General features: G+C 35.8%; 1 protein-coding gene across 4 annotated transcripts in view; it reads right to left on the reverse strand.

Annotated features, from left to right (window-relative positions):
• Nucleotides 1–6,187: 6,187 nt before the first annotated feature.
• XRN1 (5'-3' exoribonuclease 1) overlaps nt 6,188–21,058 on the reverse strand; it is a 35,242-nt gene continuing 20,371 nt past the window's right edge. For 2 of the 4 annotated variants that reach the window (XM_051625823.1, XM_051625820.1), the window contains exons 26-43: nt 20,750–20,839; nt 19,602–19,737; nt 18,980–19,036; nt 18,178–18,310; nt 17,008–17,077; nt 15,649–15,874; nt 14,908–15,009; nt 14,112–14,207; nt 13,761–13,875; nt 13,193–13,257; nt 12,682–12,792; nt 12,194–12,319; nt 11,716–11,872; nt 11,254–11,432; nt 10,928–11,041; nt 10,731–10,848; nt 9,428–9,579; nt 6,188–9,236 (exon numbers count right to left, since the gene is read on the reverse strand). In XM_051625823.1, coding sequence (XP_051481783.1) covers nt 8,946–9,236; nt 9,428–9,579; nt 10,731–10,848; nt 10,928–11,041; nt 11,254–11,432; nt 11,716–11,872; nt 12,194–12,319; nt 12,682–12,792; nt 13,193–13,257; nt 13,761–13,875; nt 14,112–14,207; nt 14,908–15,009; nt 15,649–15,874; nt 17,008–17,077; nt 18,178–18,310; nt 18,980–19,036; nt 19,602–19,737; nt 20,750–20,839 — 2,338 coding nt within the window. In that variant the 3' untranslated portion in view covers nt 6,188–8,945. Of the gene's footprint in view, nt 9,237–9,427; nt 9,580–10,730; nt 10,849–10,927; nt 11,042–11,253; nt 11,433–11,715; nt 11,873–12,193; nt 12,320–12,681; nt 12,793–13,192; nt 13,258–13,760; nt 13,876–14,111; nt 14,208–14,907; nt 15,010–15,648; nt 15,875–17,007; nt 17,105–18,177; nt 18,311–18,979; nt 19,037–19,601; nt 19,738–20,749; nt 20,840–21,058 lie in introns of those variants that run through there. The other 2 variants (XM_051625821.1, XM_051625824.1) reach the window with 2 other exon arrangements.

Here is a 21,058-nt window from a genome sequence, read left to right on the forward strand (position 1 = left end):
ACGGGCCGTGGCCGCCGGCAGGAGGGCCGGGCTGCTCCCCGCAGCTCCCGCCGCAGCTCCCGGGGCTGGAGCGGCAGCACCTGCCGCCCCCTCCCTCGCAGGGCAGCCGCGGTGCCGTGTCAGCGCGGCCCGGCTCCTACATCAGAGGAAAAACACCAGCCCAAACCCTCCGCCGTTCATCTGCGCCGTTTCTGTATAAACTTACGAAATGCACTCAGGCGGCTTTGAGCTAAACACCAAATGTCAAGGCGTTTCTAACAACAGAAAGCAGCCAGCACGCCTGAAACACTTCACTCAGCGTGTAAGAACTGCCCCTAAATTGCCTAAACCCAATTCCTCCTTACAGCCCTACCACATGGAAAAGAGTCAGCTGGGAGCAGGTGTTTGGTAAAAGGCGAGGAACGGTCTCTCCTGGGATCTGACACTGAAGGTGGTGTACATCAGTAAACAAGTAAGATGCAATTATACAAAGTCTTCATCTGCAGCAACTCTGTTGCTTCAGAGAAGGAAGCACGTTTAAAATCACTGTTGGAAGAGACTGACAGAAGTCCTCCCATATTGCCCTTAGATGGGGTGAAACAGGAACAACTAGAACACCACCAGTTCAGTAATAAAATTCAGTATGTTCAAACAATAGTGTCATAATTCAGTTTTAACCTTAATTTAATTAGAATAATTAGTCAATTAGTTTTAGCTCCTTACTTAATTAGAGTAGGAAAAGAAAAAAAACATAGAAAGTATTTTCCCACTGCACTTCTATTTGGCCCCTGTAACAAAAAGTTCCACTACAACACAAGGATATTAGGGGGGATAACAGTCTGATATTACTGGATGTTAAACCAGGAATACTAACAGCAGTGAAAGCCACATGAGGAGGGGCTCCCCACCCCAGCCAGGCAGTTGCAGAGGTCACTGGGACAAAGGTTTGGATCACCAGGAACTGAAGGCATGTGAGAGAGAAGGCCAAGGAACTGCTGCTTTACTTCTCCTCCCTAAGGAGCAACTCATTAAGTCATCCTCTCCTCGACTTTTATATTCTCTTTGACTGTAACTTGACACGTTATAACCTGCTGATAAACAGCTAACAGGTGTATGTCAGAGAAAGGTATCAAATACATAGTATCTGATGAAGACTGCTTTTCTTCAAACTACCAATTATTCTGATAGTTTTGGTAAATAATAATTATTTAGAACTTCTGAAGAAAGCTCCCTAAATAAGATTCAATATGTTCAACTGGTATAAAATGCTACAACCTCTCAAAACATTCAAAAAATAAGAAGCCTTTAAATAAAAATGGGAAAATACATCTTTCATCTTTCAAGCTTTTACAGTACTGATACAAGTGGGACCCATCTCACTGCAAGATGAAGCAAAACTTCAAAAAGAAAATGGAGATGCAGGTTACTTTTTTCTTTTACGAGCTCTTAATATAACAAATACATACTCCTAATCCACCATATTGCATGGAAGTGACCATAAACCAATTTCTTCATGCAAATCTTAAACTGTTTAATGTGTTAAGAACTTCGATGCATCTCAAAAAGGAACACCATATATATATATATATATATATGTATGTTGGAAAAGGGTAACATGAACCAACTTGCATGGCTCCAGTCCATATGTAATCTCAGTTATATAGCACTTATTAGAATTGCTCAATTTATGAGAGGCTTACAAAATATGTATTTTCTATTGTTGTTCTGTCTGCAATATGATAAAGACAATGCAATAAGGGAGGCAGTGGGGTTTCTAGACATGCATAGCTTGTCCATACATAACTTATCTGTCATTAGCTTATGTTTGTAAAAAATAACATCATTCCTACACAGGCAGTCTTTGTCTATCCAATACCTCTGTTGCCCTCAGAGAAAAATCTTATTGCCAACACGGGTAAAAGCCCCAACTTCATCTTAGCACAGACAAGAAACATTCAATTTGAAGGGAAGATGCACAGACCCCCATCTCATGCTGCACTGCAATGCTGATAACAACCTCTACTACCACCCTGCTCTTCCCATGGCAGTGAGAGCATGCAGGTGCCACACCCACTGTTCAGAAGGCAGAGAATTCACACACCTGGAGTCATGTACCAGTTACAGCAGCAGCCACATCCTGCACTTCTGCACCTTCTCTGCTGAAATCATCGGTTTCTTTGGTCTCTAGAAAGCGTGACCAGCCTTATCTTTTACTGGAGTATCAAACAAAATGAAGGAGTGTTGAGGCACTCCAGGGACTTGTCCAATGCTGTAGCAAAGGAAAGAATTAAGTAAAACCAACTAAATGCCAGAACATCAAGGACAAGAAAACTCTCTGTCGCTGGCAATGATGGCAAAACCCTTACTGCAAGTAATTTATATTGAATATTTGTAAGCAATGTCATCGAACTCAGCATGTTTCAGTCAGCTACAAGTATATTTAGAGGATGCCAAGAGGGGTTTGCTCCAGTTGTCAGAGTTAAAAAAGGCCTTGAGAGATGACAGTGCTACAGATTCAGCAGGACTAATTGTTTTCTTTCTAGTAATCTTGATATTTTCTAGGACCAGATTGTTAATTAACATTGTCAAATTATTAATTCAATTGTATTTGGAACAGGTAACATTTTTTATTAAATAAAGCTATTCTCAGATGCACTTCTGCTGTGTGACAGAACTCTGTATATAACAAGTTACCCATTTCCTTACCTCTGCCACTTCAACAAGTTTTAATATTATGAAAGCCTTGGGTCCTTAGCCCATTTGCATTTGAGTAGGAGCCCACTACTTTCTGTGGCTCCATACATAATTCATTAAGCTTTCCCTGGAAACTTTACAGCCTAAAATGAAAGCAATGAACTTTAGGCAAATTTTGCTCCAATAATTTATTGTATGACCACTCTCAGCGGTTCCTCCTGTACTCTTGCCAGAATTTACCACTCTACTTTTAGCCAACAGACAGAATCACACACAATGACATCAGCTAATCTAACTTTGTATGTCATTTGAGTTTTAGGCAGCAATCAGATGTCTCTTAAGCAGTTCCTTTCTTGCCAAATCATCCCGCCCTCTCAAAGTGCAAACTGTTGTACCAACACAGCTGTTCTTGTGGCTCCACCGTGAACTATCAGGCTGAAAAATAACATTGGGGAAGGAGTTTCAATCAGATTAATTCCTTGAAATGGCTTATCATGTAGCAATACAAGGAGTTTAGCATGATCCTGTAGGAATAAGCAACAAAAGAGTCATTAAACCAGCATTTCACTAGAGAATTGCACATCAAACTGTACCTACGTATGTGAGGTTTTGCCTTGTGCCTGAGGCACAAACAGTCCTTCCTTTCTGCCAGCTCTGCGACAGAATGAACCTTTGCCAGAGAATAAGGTAAGCCTTTAGGACAACAAAGTTTTAAGCCAAGAATTTATCTACCCAAGTAAGTGAAGTGAAAACTGGTGTACTTACTCTGTTAATGTTCCAGTATTTGCCCAGACTTTTAATCCGTCCTAAGTAACATCTATGTTTGGAGATGTGGAATGTGTATACATGAGATAATGTCCACCATCCTTTGGATGTCTCTTAAGGAATTACAATATGGACTACAAATGACAAAACTATGAATAGCTTTGACAAAAAGATTGAGTCCCGTATCTGTATATATCTGTGTATCCGTGTGTGTATATCTGAGGAATGGTCATTTGACCCTTCAAAATCCAGGGCTAAACAGCTCTTTAAAAGAACACTGATTTCAAAGTCTGGAAATTGACAGGAAAAAATCTAAAAATAGAGGAAAGTGGCCATCAGTGAAGTTTAACAACAAGAGAATGGATACCCTAGAGGCTAAAAGGATGAAAAAGCACTTAACTCGTTTTGATAAGAGCTAGCCACTTAAAAAAAAAAGGAATTAAAAAAATAAAGTAAGGGGAAGGAAAAGGAAAAATTTTAACACAGGAAGTGATTAAATTCTTCTAGAAGAAGAATGAACTCAGAGGCTCCAGCAACCTGCTCTCCACTTACCCTGCTGAGTTAAGTTTCAATGACTGACAAAGCATTTCAGGTGTTTCAGATAAATATGTGCTGGAAAAAACATCAGGAGCTAATAATAAATGTCAGGTTCTGTCCCAAATTAGTGCCAAATCTAAACCATGTAAAAATTACTCTGAAATAGATCACTTAAACTGGAATCACAGATCTTGCTTTAACCTGTACCCTCAACATGCTAAAAGTTGCCAACTTTGAATTTCATTGCTATTGTTTCTGGCACAGAAATTAACGTTTTGGCTTTTAATTGCCAGTCTTTGTCTTTCTTGCCATTACACAAAATACAGGAAGTAAGGGTGATTATCACCTCTCATAAAGCAATGGAGTAACACTTATTGACCAGAAAAAAAACAACTAACTTTTGATGAAAAACGCTTTCGCTATTCTTTCAAGTAACAGAAATCAGGGTTACTGTGTGCACTTGATAGCATTATGACTCACTGTATTCCCCTTGCTTTGTATTGCTTCGAGTAGAAATGAAACAGGAAATTTGTAAATTTCAGAAAAATAAGAGTAAACACCCCATAAAAATTGGCAGCAATAAAGAACCGTTGTTGGAACCAGATTCTTTTGTTAACAGACAACAGTTGCTTACCTCATTATATCCGATTCTTCAAAATATGTATCAGTTACAGTCTCAGTATTCGTGGGTCCTCATGCACCTGAATTTGGATTCTGTTGGCCAAGAGTGTGTATTCAGACTGCCCTTATGCCCTTGGTGTCACTGTGTCCCCTTTCCAGAGACAGAAAGAGAAGAACATAACTGTCTCTCAGTAGTAAAGAAGGCTGATTATGGAATGCACATGGAAATCTCAGCTCAAATAAAAAGAATTTTAAAATCTCTTACTGTCACCATTCCTTCTTTGAAATTCCTTACACTTGGAGGTCATCTATATAGTAGCTCAGATGAACTAAACTAAATTGAACAAAAGTAACTTAATTTTTGAATGGGAATGTCCATGGAAGATTTATTACACAAAACCCAATGTATTTAAATTATCCGTTTACTTAATTTCTTACAGTTTTCTTTAGTGCTATATATTGAGATGGGAAAAGTAAAGAGGCAGAACTTGCCATGCAAGATGACTTCAGTACTTAAAAGTCCATTGACTAATAATCTGAAGACAGCTTAAGAAATGAAAGATGGTATCTTGGTATCTTCAGCTTGAGTAATATGACCTGAGTGTAAATCTCAACCAGACTGGTGTTCTGTGCAGAATATTGTTACACCGAGTTGCAGCAGCCGGTTATGTAAGAGTGGAAGCTTCTGGGTGCTAGTTGCTTTGAACAAGCTAATTCACACAATGATTTATAAGAAGGAAAGTAACATCTCTCTACATGAAAACCTGGTGCTGCAGCTGGCAAAAGACCGATCCTAACACAGTTTGTAACTCAGATCCAAAGGTACTAAGAATTAACTAGCATGACTCAAGTGTCCATTATGCTTTAAAAGGGAACAAGTAGAGTTTGAACATGACCTTAGAGATAATGGGTCAAAGAGGACAAACCTCAGCACATCATATATGCGCACAATAGGAAGGTGACATTTATTTTTCCTCTTAAAATAAGGGTAAAAATCTAGAAACATTAATTTTTCAGTTTTGAAATTTAAAAACTGCTATTGTCAGAGATGAGGAAATCCAATTATGAAATGTAATTTGCTGTTTGTCTCAAATTCAAACTCATTACACTGTTTTTAGTGCATTTAGTCACTGTGCTTCATTCAGAAGCCTTGTTACCAATGAGGTAACTATTCTTACTCTACTATCGCAAAAATCTCAGCACAGTATTTCAGGTACAGAAAAAGGGTGTCAAATATTTCCAGGTATCCATGGGCTCTGTCTATTTTTCAGCCATCAGCTGGTTTTGCACCTTGTTAAGAACCACTAGGGCTGAACTTGCTGGAAAGTAAAATTACTGCCTTTTATAAAGGTTTTGGAAGATCAGTATTTTAACTGAAAAGTGACCAACAGCCTTTGTAACAAAATTTTATCTTTAACTGTGTAGTAGTTGAAAGACATGAAGAAACAACATGGAGGTGGGGCAGTTGCTGCCTCTGAGAATGACAGAAATTGGGCTTCACAAGATTTAAATTACATCTTAAAATTTTGGTTTGGAGCACAAAGAAATTCCCACATAGCATTTGGAAATAAAACAGTGAAAGTAAGTAAAGTTTCTTGTTTCAATATTTAATCCAAGCAGACACAGACACAATTTATAAAATTATTCTATTGCATTAAAGTTTTATATAGCATTTAACTTTTATGAATGTTTTTTCCTTCAGTGTATCGTATATTCATATTGTAAAATATCTTTGCACAGTCCTTTGTGCAACTACATGCTAAAAATCTGCAAATGCACACTTAACACTAAACAGCACAAAAAATACATTCTGCATCCATTCATATGTAAATTCAAAACATTTCACTTGGCAGATAAACAATGAAAAGTTATTTTAAAAAAATCAGAAACTACAAAAATGCACACATAAAAGTCTTCCCTTTTGTTTTTTTAGTAAAATACTGCTCTGTATAAGATCTAATGAAAAACTCCAGTGCTTACAAAATACTTTTTATCTATGAGGAAAAACAAATGGTTAAATTTATATCTGTTTGAATGACAAAATCATCTTATTAAAATATAAAACTGAAATCATGGGGGACATGGCATAGATCACTGCAAATGTGGCATCTACCAGGACATGTAAAACTGTAATTAACTGGGCACCAGGCAGTCAGTATCATAGAATATAAACTAAAAACCATGGACTAATACAATATGCAGCAGCTACAAAGTGTTGAAACAGCTATATATACTAAATATAGCAATTCTACCTTAACAGGGAGAAGTCTTAGTCTGAAGTAATTAATTAATAAAAAAACCTGCTGTGTTTACTGGTGTTAAGAGTATAGTGTCTTTCCTACATTGGTTGATAAAAAATTTTCATAAATTGGCTATTCAGATATGTCCCAATTCTGTGATGCAAGAATCTAATGTAGTCTCACCTCCATCACAGGCATTTCTAAACAAATCTCTTCTTTAATGATCAGATAATTCATATATGATATGGGGGACTAATATCTGTGTCTTGTAACTACATCTCACATAAACACTTCTAAAATACTGGTATGTCATCATTGTGTCAGTCTCATGTTGCTAATGACAAGAAGTCACTAAAACGTACAGCTTTTCCTCCATGGAATATGGCTTTAAAGCCTCTTGAGACTGGATGGCTATAAAGAGAACAATAAAATCAATGCATTCTAAGTACAATTCTGCAAGGTTTGTGATACTAAACAAAATGAAATAAAATTTCTTAAGCCTGTTTTTACCTCTGTGATCCTTTTCATAGGGTTTGTTGCTATTCTACAAATCCTGCTGAGACAAGTACTGTTTCAGAGAAATCAACAGAAAAAATCCTCTAACATAATAAGAAGGTGAAACTTGGTACTACACCAAGAAGTAGAGGCAAAGAACAAGGTAGGGGAACTGAAAGAAAGTCTGCAGATCCAACATGAAACCTGTTCAAAGGCAACACAATGAATCACTAAAGTATGCTTTATTTCTAAAGCCTCCTGGGCCTCATTTTTTCTGGAATGGATTAGAATGAAGAAGAAAAATGAAATTTAATCAATGTTGGTAATAGCACTGAGGCTTCAAATTTTCTCTTAGACTGAAGATTTCATATAAATGTCAGTAAGAACAGTACACGTGTTAAAGAGTTAAAAAATGGTTAACAATAGTACAGGGACCTTTAAGGCTTCTTTTTTCCTATATGAGCTAAGAATGATGGAGTTACTTCTTTTATAACATAACTTGCTCCAAAATACAAGTCAGCTTTTTGTTTGAATATTCTTATGGAACCACCTGTAACAAGTTCCTGATAATATAATTTTGCTACACAGAACTTCTATCACAAAACTAAAATATAAATATTAAAAGTCACTAGCAAAAAAAAAAAAAAAAAAACCTATCAAAGAGAAGGTTTCAGGGAGCAAATTATTAAAGGGAGAAATGGACTTTAAGTAAACATAACATTGACAGCCATACTACCCAAATGTGCATCTTTAAAATCTGGCCATTTTTATAATTTGGAAAAATCAGGATATCATTAGCATTTTAGGAGGCTCTGCAGATCTTTAGTAGAGAGCTATGTTAGTTCATAATTATAAAAGAATGACATTGATAGTGCTGCTAGATTGAAAAAATAAACAACTTTACCAAAGAGGCCTCTACTTTGCAAATATATTTTCCAACTCAATACATCCTATTAATGAATCTCCTAACACAAATTCTGCATCAGCAACCAGTTTTTTACTACTCTGATACTAGATACACAATAATACCTACATTTTGATTGTTGGAAAGTTGCTGCTCTTTATGAACTGCTAGGTCTACACTAAAGCCAATTTGGCAGTTCCACTGTAAGGTTTCAGCACACTGATTCAACTCAGAAGGACCTGGAGAGACAATACAAAAGCTGCCCTTAAATAATTCCTCCTTTCTGCCTTATTCCACTATTTAAAATGAAGCTAGAATACAAAACATCATATTAAGCAAAGTTAGATGCCCAACTTATTACCGCTCCACATTCCTTCCAAAAAGCTCAGCAATTCTGAATCAAGGTTGCCACTGTTATTGCTGCTTACCCAGTCCAGTCTGTAAGCCACTGTTTAGAAACCTAGGCACCATGGATAGCATGGTAACCTTAACTCAGCATTTCCTGGCTTTTGCAAATTTACTTTAAAATAATAAATTTTAAACATAATTTTTATAGTTTTTGTAACAAGCATGAAAATTATAGCAAATAGAATGTAGTTCATTCTATACTAAAGTGGCTGGTTTTTTTAATAGAGCTTTCTGATTTTTTTAAATGACAGAACATAACAGTGGGGGAAGAGTTGAAGTTAAAATACACCTAGCTACCATATTTATTCTGAAGATTTTGGTGCGCCAAAATTGACAGCCAGCTTTCTTGGCTTTCGCTTGCTGGAAGTGTTTGGTGTTGATTTGTTATGAGGAACACTTGGAGTAGCCACATTGTCTTGAAATGAAACAGTGGATTGAGCAGCTTGAGAAGATTTTAAAGGAGCTGAAGAACTATCTTGCTGAATGTGGTCAGAAGACACTGGCTGTTCATTCTTTAGTGGTGCAGCTTGAGGGGAACTCTGAAACTCCTTGAGCTCAAAGTTTTTCTTGCTAGCAGCCCTTTTTTTAGTTACCTTTAAATTAAATAAATATTATTTAACAGAATGCACTGAAAAAAACTGCAAATATTCCACTTTCAGAAAACATGCATACAATTTTTTACAATAATTTTCTAATACTAAATAGTGCATCATAGTGGCAGTGCTTTTGCAATCATCACATCTTTTTGCAAAAACAGGTATTAAGACAAACCTGCCAATCTTACCTGCAGAGGTATAAACTGGTTGTGAGAACCAACTGGTATAGTTCCTGCAAGAGACACATTTCCTGGATAGGAGCCAGGATAGTAATGTTTAGGCACTGGAGTTCCCCAGGACACTGGACCAACCATGTGAGATGATGGAGGCATTATATTAGCTGTGAAAACAAGTAACTTGAAGCTCTCTTTCCTCAAAAAAAGGACATCAACTTCTAAAGACCACAAAAGTACCTCAACTATGTATGTATGTTGTTTCTTTTTCCAGTGAAGCCTAATATTTTCTTGAAAATAGGTATTTATTTATTATCAAAAAAAATCCCAAACCATTCTGCTTTTATGTAACTACACCTAGATGACATCACAGTTAGGGACACTAAGTCATGGCATATTCATTTCAGAGCACAAATAACTTAGGATCTTTGCATCCTCAGCTAAGACAACTGTATTAGTAGAAGGCTGCAAGTTCAGGGAAACCTTTAGAAGCAAGTCAACAGTATAGAAACCCTGGGGAAAAGAGATGTAGCAGTAGTTGTAGGGGTTACTAAGATGCTGCAGCTGTGGTGACTCATTAATTACTAGCTGTGAATGTGAACTTTAGTAGAACACAGAATAGACAGGAACCAGAAATGGCACCATGAGTTTTAGCAATTTTAGGGGGTTACCTGCCATGCACATGGCTGTAATACAGCACTTCAGTGAAAACTGGTTATAAACAAATAAAAACACTAATGCATGGATAACCATTAACTATACAGGGGCAAAAAATCCACATCAAATAAGGGAGGAGATTTCTTACAAATTCTGGACTGAGACTATCAGCTTTGAACTAATTATTATTGTTTTGAGGGGGGAAAAAACCAAAAAACACAGCTAAGTCTGAATTGACCAATACATTCTAGAGGAAAAGAATTTGGAGAGGCATGATTGATGCTTCACATTGAATTAACCTGCATATTGATAAGAAGAGGTTAATGAACTATTTTCAAAACAGTTCAGACATACAACTACATATATGAAGAACAAAAATGGGGCTTTCTTGAAGGCTTTCATTTTCATATAAACTCTTACAAGTACAGGATATCATGGCTGATATATTCCTAACTGGAATAGGTTGCCCAGGGAGGTTGCTGATGCCCCATTCCTGGAGGTTTATAAAGCCAGGCTGGATGAGGTTTTGTGCAACCTGGTCTAGTGGTAGGGGTCCCTGCTCATAGCAAGGGGCTTGGAACTAGATGACCTTTAAGGTCCCTTCCAATCTTAACAATTCTGTGATATGATCCTATGAAATGGGTACTAGTGAAGTACTTACCAGGGGGTTGTGCAAATACTGGAGGAATTGATCCAGATGGTACAGGAACTCCCAGTGGTTGAAAATTTGGAAAGACTGGTGGAGGTGGAGGCAAAGGGAAGTTTACTCCTATAGAACTCTAGAGAGAAGGAAATGGAGGATTACAAACAGACAATGCAATAGAGACTAAGGTTTTAAAAGATTGTTTGCATCCTCACCAAACGCTGTAAAGCGAAGAGCGCAGCTTTCTCCTTTGCTTCAGCTTCAGAATGACACTGTGGTCCATGAACCAACAAACCATTTGATAATTTTATGTGACAAACTGTCAAGGTCTAGAAAAATGAGAAGATTTTTGAGGGTATCTGTATTGCTGGCAAACAAACTGAGAAAGAAACAGTGGATTTATTTGTATGTTTTGATTAAAGGCAACAAAAGAAGCTAAGGTTTATTTTTAGATGGATTTCAGTGCTCAGTTCAAATATTTTTTTATATAAGACAGTTAAAAAAAGTTGAGAACTTAAATTTTTCCATAAAAGCTTTTTACCTGTGGTGTTTTTATTAAAGAGAAATCTGGTTGTGACATTCCAAGAAGAGAACAAATACGAGAGAGTTCAGAAACAGTAGACAGTGCAGGCTGTGGACAAAAAAAAGGGTGACCTCCAGTTTCCAGTGCTGGTGTGTTCTGAGGGCCTCCAGTGCCATGAAGCTTGTTCATGTAAGCAGCTAACAAAAGGAAAAAAAAAAAAGCTTTATCACAAACATCTGCACTAAAAGGACAGCAACTTTGCTACTAGCAGAAAAAAAAGCATATTTGATTTTTTTCTGGCATATTTTTATCTGATTCACAAAACCCAGGAGATAGAGATTTTTAGTTCTGAATGAAGTAGCACTGAAAAAGACAGACATTTTATTACTGTATTTTAAAAATCAGTATTTACTGTTAGCTATGTTCTAAAATGTCACTACAAAGTGAAGTTCTAAACTATGAGCTGATCTCTAAACATACCCATTTTCTTTCCTTGTCTATGTGGCAAGGCAGCTCCATGGCAATCCTGTCTACTAGGGGCAGCAGGAACATCATGAACGTGGGATTTGACTTCATTCCTTGTTTCCTGGTCAGAGCCATCTATCTTCAAAATCTCTTTCAGCATCTGTGTTCCTTTCTTTAAGAAGAAAATAAAACATTCAGGGGCATGATGGTATTCAGGTAATTTTACGTTCTTACTTAACTCTGAATATCACAATCAGTAACAAAATCTGATTATTTTTTGCTTTCTTATCAGTCACATTTTATCAAAGCACAGATAACTGCATCTTAGCATTAACAAATGTGTTTGTTAATTTTCTTTGAGAACAGCTAATTAAAGTCATCAATATGTTTAAAAAGGCAGTATGAGGTTTCATGGAGTTCCTTTAAATAGAAGCACTGATGCTAAGATAGCAGATGCTAAATTGCAGTGTAATGATTCCTGCAGTATACAGACCATAGCAAATGATTGTGGTGACAGATGTTCTTCATTTGTAGCTCTTGCTTCCTTGGAATAAGTCTGCACTTCATTTTCTTTGGAAATTTTCAAAGAAGCTAGAAGGCTTTCAAGTTCATAATCCTTCTTAAATAAATGAAAAAAAAAAAGTATATCAACCTAGTATATTACATGCAGATGTAGAAGGATGGGTATTATCAGTTTGAGATTAATTTTATGCTCATTCAGCATCTTTTTTCTTAGCTTGAGCAGATTACAGTTATATCTACTCAGTGTGAACACATACCCAGAGACTACATCAAGTTTTGCATACTAAGAAGATGCAAGTATTGACCAACAGGGAATTGATTTAATGAGCAAACAAGGTTATACAGGTTTGTCTTGTATCTGTTATCAACTTGAATTTGAACACAAGTGACCAGGAATAAATGGAACAACATGGACTAGAAACTGAAATTACACAAGAAAATCAGCCATCTAGATCCTACCTTTGTACTTGTACAAGCACCATCAACAGCAGCCTTCTGAATTACAGGAATATTGGGACTTTCATTCCTCTTCAGAAGTTTGACATTGTACTTACTCACACCTGCAAAATTCTGAAATACACTGCAGCATTTATTACTGAGTACTATTTCCCCATTAACCATTCTAACACAATCATTAGAAATGGATCTGCAAACAGTTTCACAAGCTAATATTCTTAGAGGATTGCAGCTTACTGAAAACCTAGCATTTCTGTTTTCCTATTACAGCACAGCTTTTAGAGTGTGAGAGGAATAGGAAAATCATTTGATATCATCATTATACACCTGACACCCTTTCTCTCATTTTCTGCATATAAAATCTCTAGAGAAAATAAATCTCAAAAATATTATTTACCTTGTAAAAGAATCAACTAAAATAGATACTGGTTAAAGAGATATCTGTAAAATGTTGAATCAGATCAGTGTAAAACGAGCAGAAAATAATACATTTAGTCAGTACAAAAGAAGTTACCTGTTTGTTTGGTATTTTATTGTGTGGCTGACTTTCACCTCTTGTAACTTTGGAATCTTCTTTAACTACAAAAGAACAAATTCTTCTGAAATGCTCTTGAAAACCATAATATAATGATTAAAAAAAATTAGTAGCTCCGTAAGTACACAGAGTTGCATTAATCTGAATAGTTGCATTAAGTGTTTAATTCATACTTTACAGGTCATTTGGTGAATACTTTTCTTGTAGGATAAAGTACATCCAATAATTTCTCTAATTTCATATTCTACAAATATGATCACAAGCAAATTTTAAAAATCAAGTTGTGGGGTTTTTTGTTTTTATATTAGATGGGTGGAATGTCAACATAATGTACAACAGCTTGATTAAAATGTTCAGAATTAAGTGTTGAATAAACTAGTATGTACACCCTAGACATTATTTGACAATAACAAGTGCAACATAGTGTTTATATAACTACAATAAACTATTTTCTGTCAATAACTACAAAAAAGTCACCAAGCATTTCCATGAAGATCAGATAAAGCAAGTAGTTCTCCTAAACAAAGTTTCTAATCATAGTACTTACATTTTTTATATGGCTCCTGTTTTCTTTGCTGACCTTTAAAGCTGCTGTCACTGAATCCTGGCTTATAGAATTGATTGCCAGTTCCCAGCTTGACTTCCTGAGGTAGAACTGCACTCTAGGATTTCAAACATCAAACTTCAACCAGAAAGCTGTGTTATCTATCATTTACACAGTAGTCCCACACAATTACCTCTTTCCAGAGCTATGCATACCCTATGTAACAATACTTTCATCCAGAGGATTTATTTTGTAACATTAACTAGAAAGTTTTATGATGTAACGAACTAACATATAAAATGAAGTACCTTCATATTTTCAACCCAGGAATCTGTTTAAAGTTTATATACTAACCTTCTCATGCATGTTTTGCTGAAGATGGTGAGACTTTCCAGAACTCTGCAGTGATTGCCATATGCTGCAGAATTCATCATCTTGATTACTCTGTGCCTGACAAAATAAGAAGCAACACCCTCAACAAGCTCAACAGCGATAAAGTCAACTTTTGAACATCTAATCATATACAAAGACATTCTGAAAAACCTAAGGTCCAAGCTCAACAGTGCTCAGATGACAGAAATTTTCATACTGACAGTAGTAGAACTTGCAGGTATTTGATTTATGATATAGGCTATTGTGGTGGGTTGTATTTACAGAACATCTTTTCCTAAGAATCACTATTAAACTGAAACCAGCTTAGCTGGTTTTGAGATTGGTTTCGGTTTGTTATTAACTAAATTTATAAATGGAGGAGAGATTGCAGAGTTTAATTAAACTCAGACAGTAACCCAAAATGGTTTCAAAAGCATGCTCTCATACTGTTGGTATTCTTGAATTGTATTATTAATGCCTTACAAAATAGGGCTTTATGAAGCTTGAATGATAACATTACAAGTATGTCATCACAGAACTGAAGCCCAACTATGTAACAAAAACACTTTCAAAAATCTAGAATGAAACAAGGGTAACACAGAATATTATACTAATTCAAGAAAAGGGACAAGTTCTACTACAGTCTATATCCAGACTAAAACATCTGATGTACTAAAAGCTATCTGTTAATTATGAGAAAAGGGCACCCACTCTAAATAGGGGGACAAATAAATAGTGAGACATTTGAGTCCAATACTAAATGAATCTGAACACTCACTTTATTTTTTTGATTGCCACTCAAAAATGATCCTCTCTGGGGTGAGTTAGAGTTGCCCTGATTTTCAGCCCTGAGATTGTAATGTTGTCTCCCATTCAGTTGCTAGATCATTGAGAGAAAAAAAAACAACACAAAAACCAAACACATAACAGAAGAGTTTAATTGCCTTAAACTTGCTTTTGGAAACTATTTTTTACTATATAGACTTAGAAATAATGAGAAAATTCTTCTCCAACACACCTATAACAAGTTACCCACTAAGCTAATTTTTTGTAAACCAATGAGATCCCCAAATCACTGGTAATTTTTCTTCCTTTACTGTATTTTCAAACTAAGTAAATTATAACCAAGAAGCAAAACTGACAAAGAATTATGTTTTTTTTCCCAAGCATGGACAAACTTGGCCTAGAGGAAGCATAACCTGGAACAGAGCTTTTAAGGAAATAATTGCATCTCTGCCCAAACAATTTGTTGACACCAAATGTGATGTCACTGCTCAGAACAAAATGTGTGTCTCTTGGGAATGTAACTGGAGGTATTCAAAGTAAAACAACTGTCAATAAGGGACTTTAGGTCCTTTTCGTTATTAGATTAACGAATTTCTCCAAGATAATGACTACCCTACTTTTAATACACAGACATAAAAATTACATTTTGTTTGCACCAGTGAAGACAACAACCATGATCACAATTCAGCTTCTAGAGAAAAAACATTTTGTACAAGTGAAAGAAAAGTCTTACTTGGGTAGGAACAAAAAGGGAGCGAGGAGAATGGTTGAGGCCTCCCAAATGCACTTTTTGTGAGCTGGCAGATGATGTATCAGGTGGGTATGAACTGCAGTTATTCACAGCTGGCTGAGGTTTAACTACTGCCGTCAGTTTTTGATTCCCCATTTCTAACCGACTACCATGAGACAGGTTAATTAAGGCACTTGATGGCAGACGATAGCCTCTGGCAGGTGAGCACCTTAAGAAAAGCCAATTACACAGCTGACTCATTTATTTCAATTGGTGACATTTCAGTATATCTCATTTAACAACACTGCTGCCCCCCTAAGCCAAAAGGTAATGACTCAAGCTTGAACAGCAGAGGCTGAAAACTGTATCCCACACTGAAATCTACTAACACAATGTTAATCCCATCTGTGCTCCACTCTGGCTGTTAAAATCAGAAAACAACAGTAATTACTACTACTCTGACTTTATGTTGTACCTTTTAATGATAAACTCAAATACATTTTTAAGATTTTTGAATGGCTATAGCATAGTTCTATAAGAAACATGTCTGTAAAAATCTATGATCCAGGAAACATTGTTATTTTCTTTTTCTGAGATGAAAACTAAAGCCATTAGCAGAATTATAAACTGAAGCTAAGCAGCACTTAGTTTTTTGTCTTCCTCTATGATTCCAAACACTGAAAATTACCTGTGTTACAAGACAGTCCTGCAAAGGACAGGATTGTGTTATGCTTGGTGAATACAGGGAATAGGTAAGAATCTCTAACTTGTGCCATACAAAACTTTATTTATCTAAGAACAACAGTAAAATGAAGCCTGGTGGGTAAATCAGCACACTTTGAAGTTTACCTGCTTGCTTAAATACAGAAATTATCACACTTCTTTAAAACAACAGCTTTAAACACATTTCATCTAGAGAACAATTTAGATTTTTAATGGTGGTTAGAATTTTGTGCCTAACTATCAATTATTGATAGTTCAGAATTCCTTCTTCAGAGGAGCAGATTTTTACTATTTTTTAATCTATATGTTAAAGACATACTGATAACCTGTTTTCTACATATTTGTTTTAGGAAGATATTTGAATCTAGTACTTTATTCTGCTCCTACATATTTGCTTTCTACAAATCTGAAGCTTCTAAATGCACAAAAAAGCCTAAAGAAAATTTCCAAAATATAATATCCTTCATAAAAATCATGCCTACTCAAAGAGAAAAAAGAAACACAAAAGAAATAAAAGCTGACCAATACTGTTGACAAAGTTTTTCAAGAGGAGCATTAAAAATACTCAACCAAACCAAAGATAATTTCATGCCATCTATACCAATAGCATGAAATTGCCATTAAACCCCCTGCACAAACCTTATAGTTAGGCCTCCAAGGAATTCTTCATCAAACAATACTTCAAAGAGCACATCTGTTTCTCTACTGGCTATAGAGAACAAAGTATAATGTCATCCTATATAAGCAACATATAGATATGTAAATATCTATATTAGTTATGCAATAAATAAAACACCAAAAACTAATTAGCAACCAAAAAATGCTTATTCTTTAAATTAGTTATTTCATTAACAGCAATTCAGAGATGCTTTTCAAAGTCAGATATAGCTGCCCTTTCAGATACACTTCCAACAGAAATGTACCATGAATAACAACTTATCAACATTAATTAGCAGAACTGCAATTTATAGCAGTGTGTCACAGCTGTCAAACTCCCAGAAAAGAGACACAAGCCATCTTCACATTCAGACCTTTGGAAACAGATGTCTTTAACATTAACTTCTTGCATAAATATGGACTAATACTCCTTTAAATTATACTAGTATATGATTATTATAAAGAAAAGAGTGCCTTATTAAAAAGCTGCACTCAGGTCTAGACTAAAGATTCTGTTGGATGCAAACTCAATGAGAAAGCAACTACTTAACTATTAGGTAAGAAAACAATTTCTATTGCTAGATCTCAAACTGCTTCACTCAATGGTATTCAGTAAATCCTTCTGTGTATCTATAATAGATTTATGTCTAATCTTCTGGTCTAAGGAGGTATAAACCCATGCCATTCAGCAGAAATTGACTATCACAGAGCAAAAAACAAATTCCAAATAAAACAATTCGAAATATTTGATAAGGTTTTATGTTCTATGTAAGTATAAAGGCTAATAATTGTTTTTATCTCTATGTCTTTAAACTTTGCATATATTTTCCCATAACACTTCATTTTGTTCCTTTTTTGCAGCCTCTGTTCTCTCTGATCTCTGCCTTATCCACATTAAGAAGGAACAAAGGGTAAGGAACTTCTTTCCCAAAGTACAGCTATGTAAACACATAAAATTAAGATAGAATACCTGTAGGTTTAATTCAAAACAGTAAATATGTCATCAGTGGCTTTGAGTTGAAAACACCATCAGTGAGAAATGTCTGTACATTCACAATCGTTACGCAAAACCCTTTTCTGAAGCCTGCTTTCACACATCCATAGCTGAGCTGTCATATAGCTTTAATGCTATAATTATGAAGAAAATATTACCTCCTTTAATTCCTATAATGGTACCTCGATGACCAACTGGAACGGAGAAGTTCTCTCTCACATTGACAACACGGTCAAACAGCCTATACTCTGCATCTGGGTCTGGAACAACCCCATTCTGTTGTTCTAATGGCTGACAATAACCAAAAGACTGTGTTAGTGTTCACTCAAAAATAGGGATTACAATCAAAACACATTTATAACAACATCTGAAACACACTATAAAGCAAACATTCTGAAATAATTAAGAACACAAAATCTTCCTTCCCCAGACAAAACTTCTTTTTTTTCTAGCAACTCTCACTCACTGCTTTTGCCTGAGAAATAGCAATGCTGTATATAATCCAAGACAGACCAAGGGGATCAATTTAGACAATTAAAACCAAGTGTCACCTTTCTGTATCAGTAACACAAGTATCTGTGAAATACCACGCAAGATGAACAGTTGGTCATGTATCAAGAACTGAACAAAAAGCAGAACAGGAAAGAGGAGACAAGTCGGCAGTACACTTTATTTTGCCTTCATTAGGCAGCCAATAAGAACTAGAAAAGTGTGAAGGACTGAAGGCAGAATAGAACTGAAACTCAGTATAATACATTACAAGAGTTTAAAAGGAGAGAATTTCCCCTAAGCACAGACTGCTGTTCTCAAATCTGTTTTCTACAAGGCATCTTAAAACTTTCTCTTCCATCTATACTCTCCTCAAATTCTACTCTCTGAAAGGTGGTAAGCTTAGGTAAAATAAATATGATAACTTCATATGGATAACTTCAAAAAACCCCCACTTTTCACATCACTTACTCTGTACAGCAAATGGGGTTTCACAGTAACTCGCACCTTCTTGTTGCTCTTTCTCTGCTAAAGGAGAAAGGAACAGAAAGGCATTACAGACAATTGCAAGAACCAATTCTGGATTTCAAGTACAACAAAACACCTGAAAAGATAATGTAGAATTGTTTTTGTTTATTTTAGATAAAGATATACAGCTTTCATGAAGTCTTCAGGATGACTAAATCCAGTTTTTAAAACATGACTGACTTCTTAATGAAGCTCAAACCAAAGAGAAACTGCAAGCAAAGAACAGCTGGGATTGCACATAGAAACAGCACTTCAACAGGTCAGGATATACACTTGACACCTGTTCCTTTCTGAAATCACCAAAAGGCAGAATTGACAGTATGGCCTCATATGCTGCTGAATCACCTCAGAAAAGAGTGACTCAATAAATAACATTAATAATGAGCTCTTCCAAATTTCTGGGACAATTCACATGCCATATCCAGATCTTACATCACATTCTGTATTCTTTGTCTTGGGAATGACAAGTAACCTTCAATTATCTTATTCTAACTCAAGAACTTGGAAAACAATGAGCAGCAGCTTTTTGCTTGACCCCTGCTCACAATGATGTCAAGCTGCATACCTTGCATTTCTCTATTTCTTCTTCAATTTTCTCAACAATGGCTGCATCCAAAATTTGCAAGTCACAAGATGAGCGAGACAAAGCAGATACAGGATGTGCCTTTAACCAAGCAACAATTTCTTGAACTTTCTCAGCTCTAAATAAAAAACAACATTAACTAAAATAACTGCACGAACTAAAAATTTTACAATGTTCCCTGATATAGTCAGTCCATTATTATGATCTAGGCACTATGCTTGCATATATTCAGAAGGTAAAAAACTTAAAGAGTTCTGTATGAGTTCACAATAGAGGTTAAAAAAATAAATCTAACTGAATTGTGTAACACTGTTTTAAAACTACAACCTTAAGCTCTTTTCTCAGAAAAAATATTTAAAGTTACATTATGTAAAAGTATTTAGTAACTAATATTTGCATTCCATCAACTAACCATGTCCAGCTGTGATTAAAGGTTCTGTGACCAGCTGTTTCTCACAATACAGTAAGAAAGAACTTCAGGGCATGCCTCTTCTAAAATGGAACACAGACCTGAGATTCTTATAATAGAAGAGTCTCACAATGGTGTATCTGCCTGGTAAGAGTCCTGCAGGTGCAGCATTATGCACACTTAGCAACTTGAGCCCGTGAGTAGGATTTACGAGCTAATAATAGGTTTTTTTAATGTTACTATACTGTATCTGGAACCAAGGCTGCTTCTTGTCTCCCATGAAACTGACAATGTATATTAAAAAAATGTGCAATGTACTTTAAATTCTATATGTGCTATTTTTCAAATTCAAAGAGATCTTAAACAAAATTATTATTGCTTACTTAAAAAAATAATCTGTTGGTGACTTCTTGACTCCTTATACCTTGCTTACTGAAAGTAACTTTGAAAACAAGAATTATGAAGCAGCCATTGAAAAACAGATTTCTCATTTACTGGACTTGAGACAGGAGTCTGACAAAGACTTGGACTCCACAAATGGAATGTACATAATTGTGGTAATTTTTTCAGTCGTGACTGAAGAATCATGCTGCTCAAGGAACAGTAAGATTTCAGTTATATTGCAGCCACTATATGATCCCCAGTATTTTCACAATGTTGTCAGCCTTCATTCTACTTATTCTAGGAAGAAAAAAAAAAAGGAGGGAGAAAGATGGCTTACCCATTCTCATCCTCTCCAGGCCAAATGTCATCTTCATAGAAGATATCTTCCTGGCTGTTCTTGGCTATATAATTAAATAGTTCAGGGACTCTAAAAATGAATGAACGGAAGACAAATTTAGTTTCACATCAGCACAGAACACAAAAAAGCCTCATCAAAACAAACTGACAGGCTTCAAAATTTCTGGAGCCCAGATAGATTATTCCTAACTCAATTTAGAGTCATACTGTTGATTTGTCAAGAGTAAGCTGCTGACAAAATTATCCAAACATATGCTTCTCCCTGGGAGGAGAGACTGTTGGAAGGAGA

Source organism: Apus apus, chromosome 8, assembly GCF_020740795.1.
Source record: "Apus apus isolate bApuApu2 chromosome 8, bApuApu2.pri.cur, whole genome shotgun sequence".
Taxonomy (NCBI): domain Eukaryota; kingdom Metazoa; phylum Chordata; class Aves; order Apodiformes; family Apodidae; genus Apus; species Apus apus.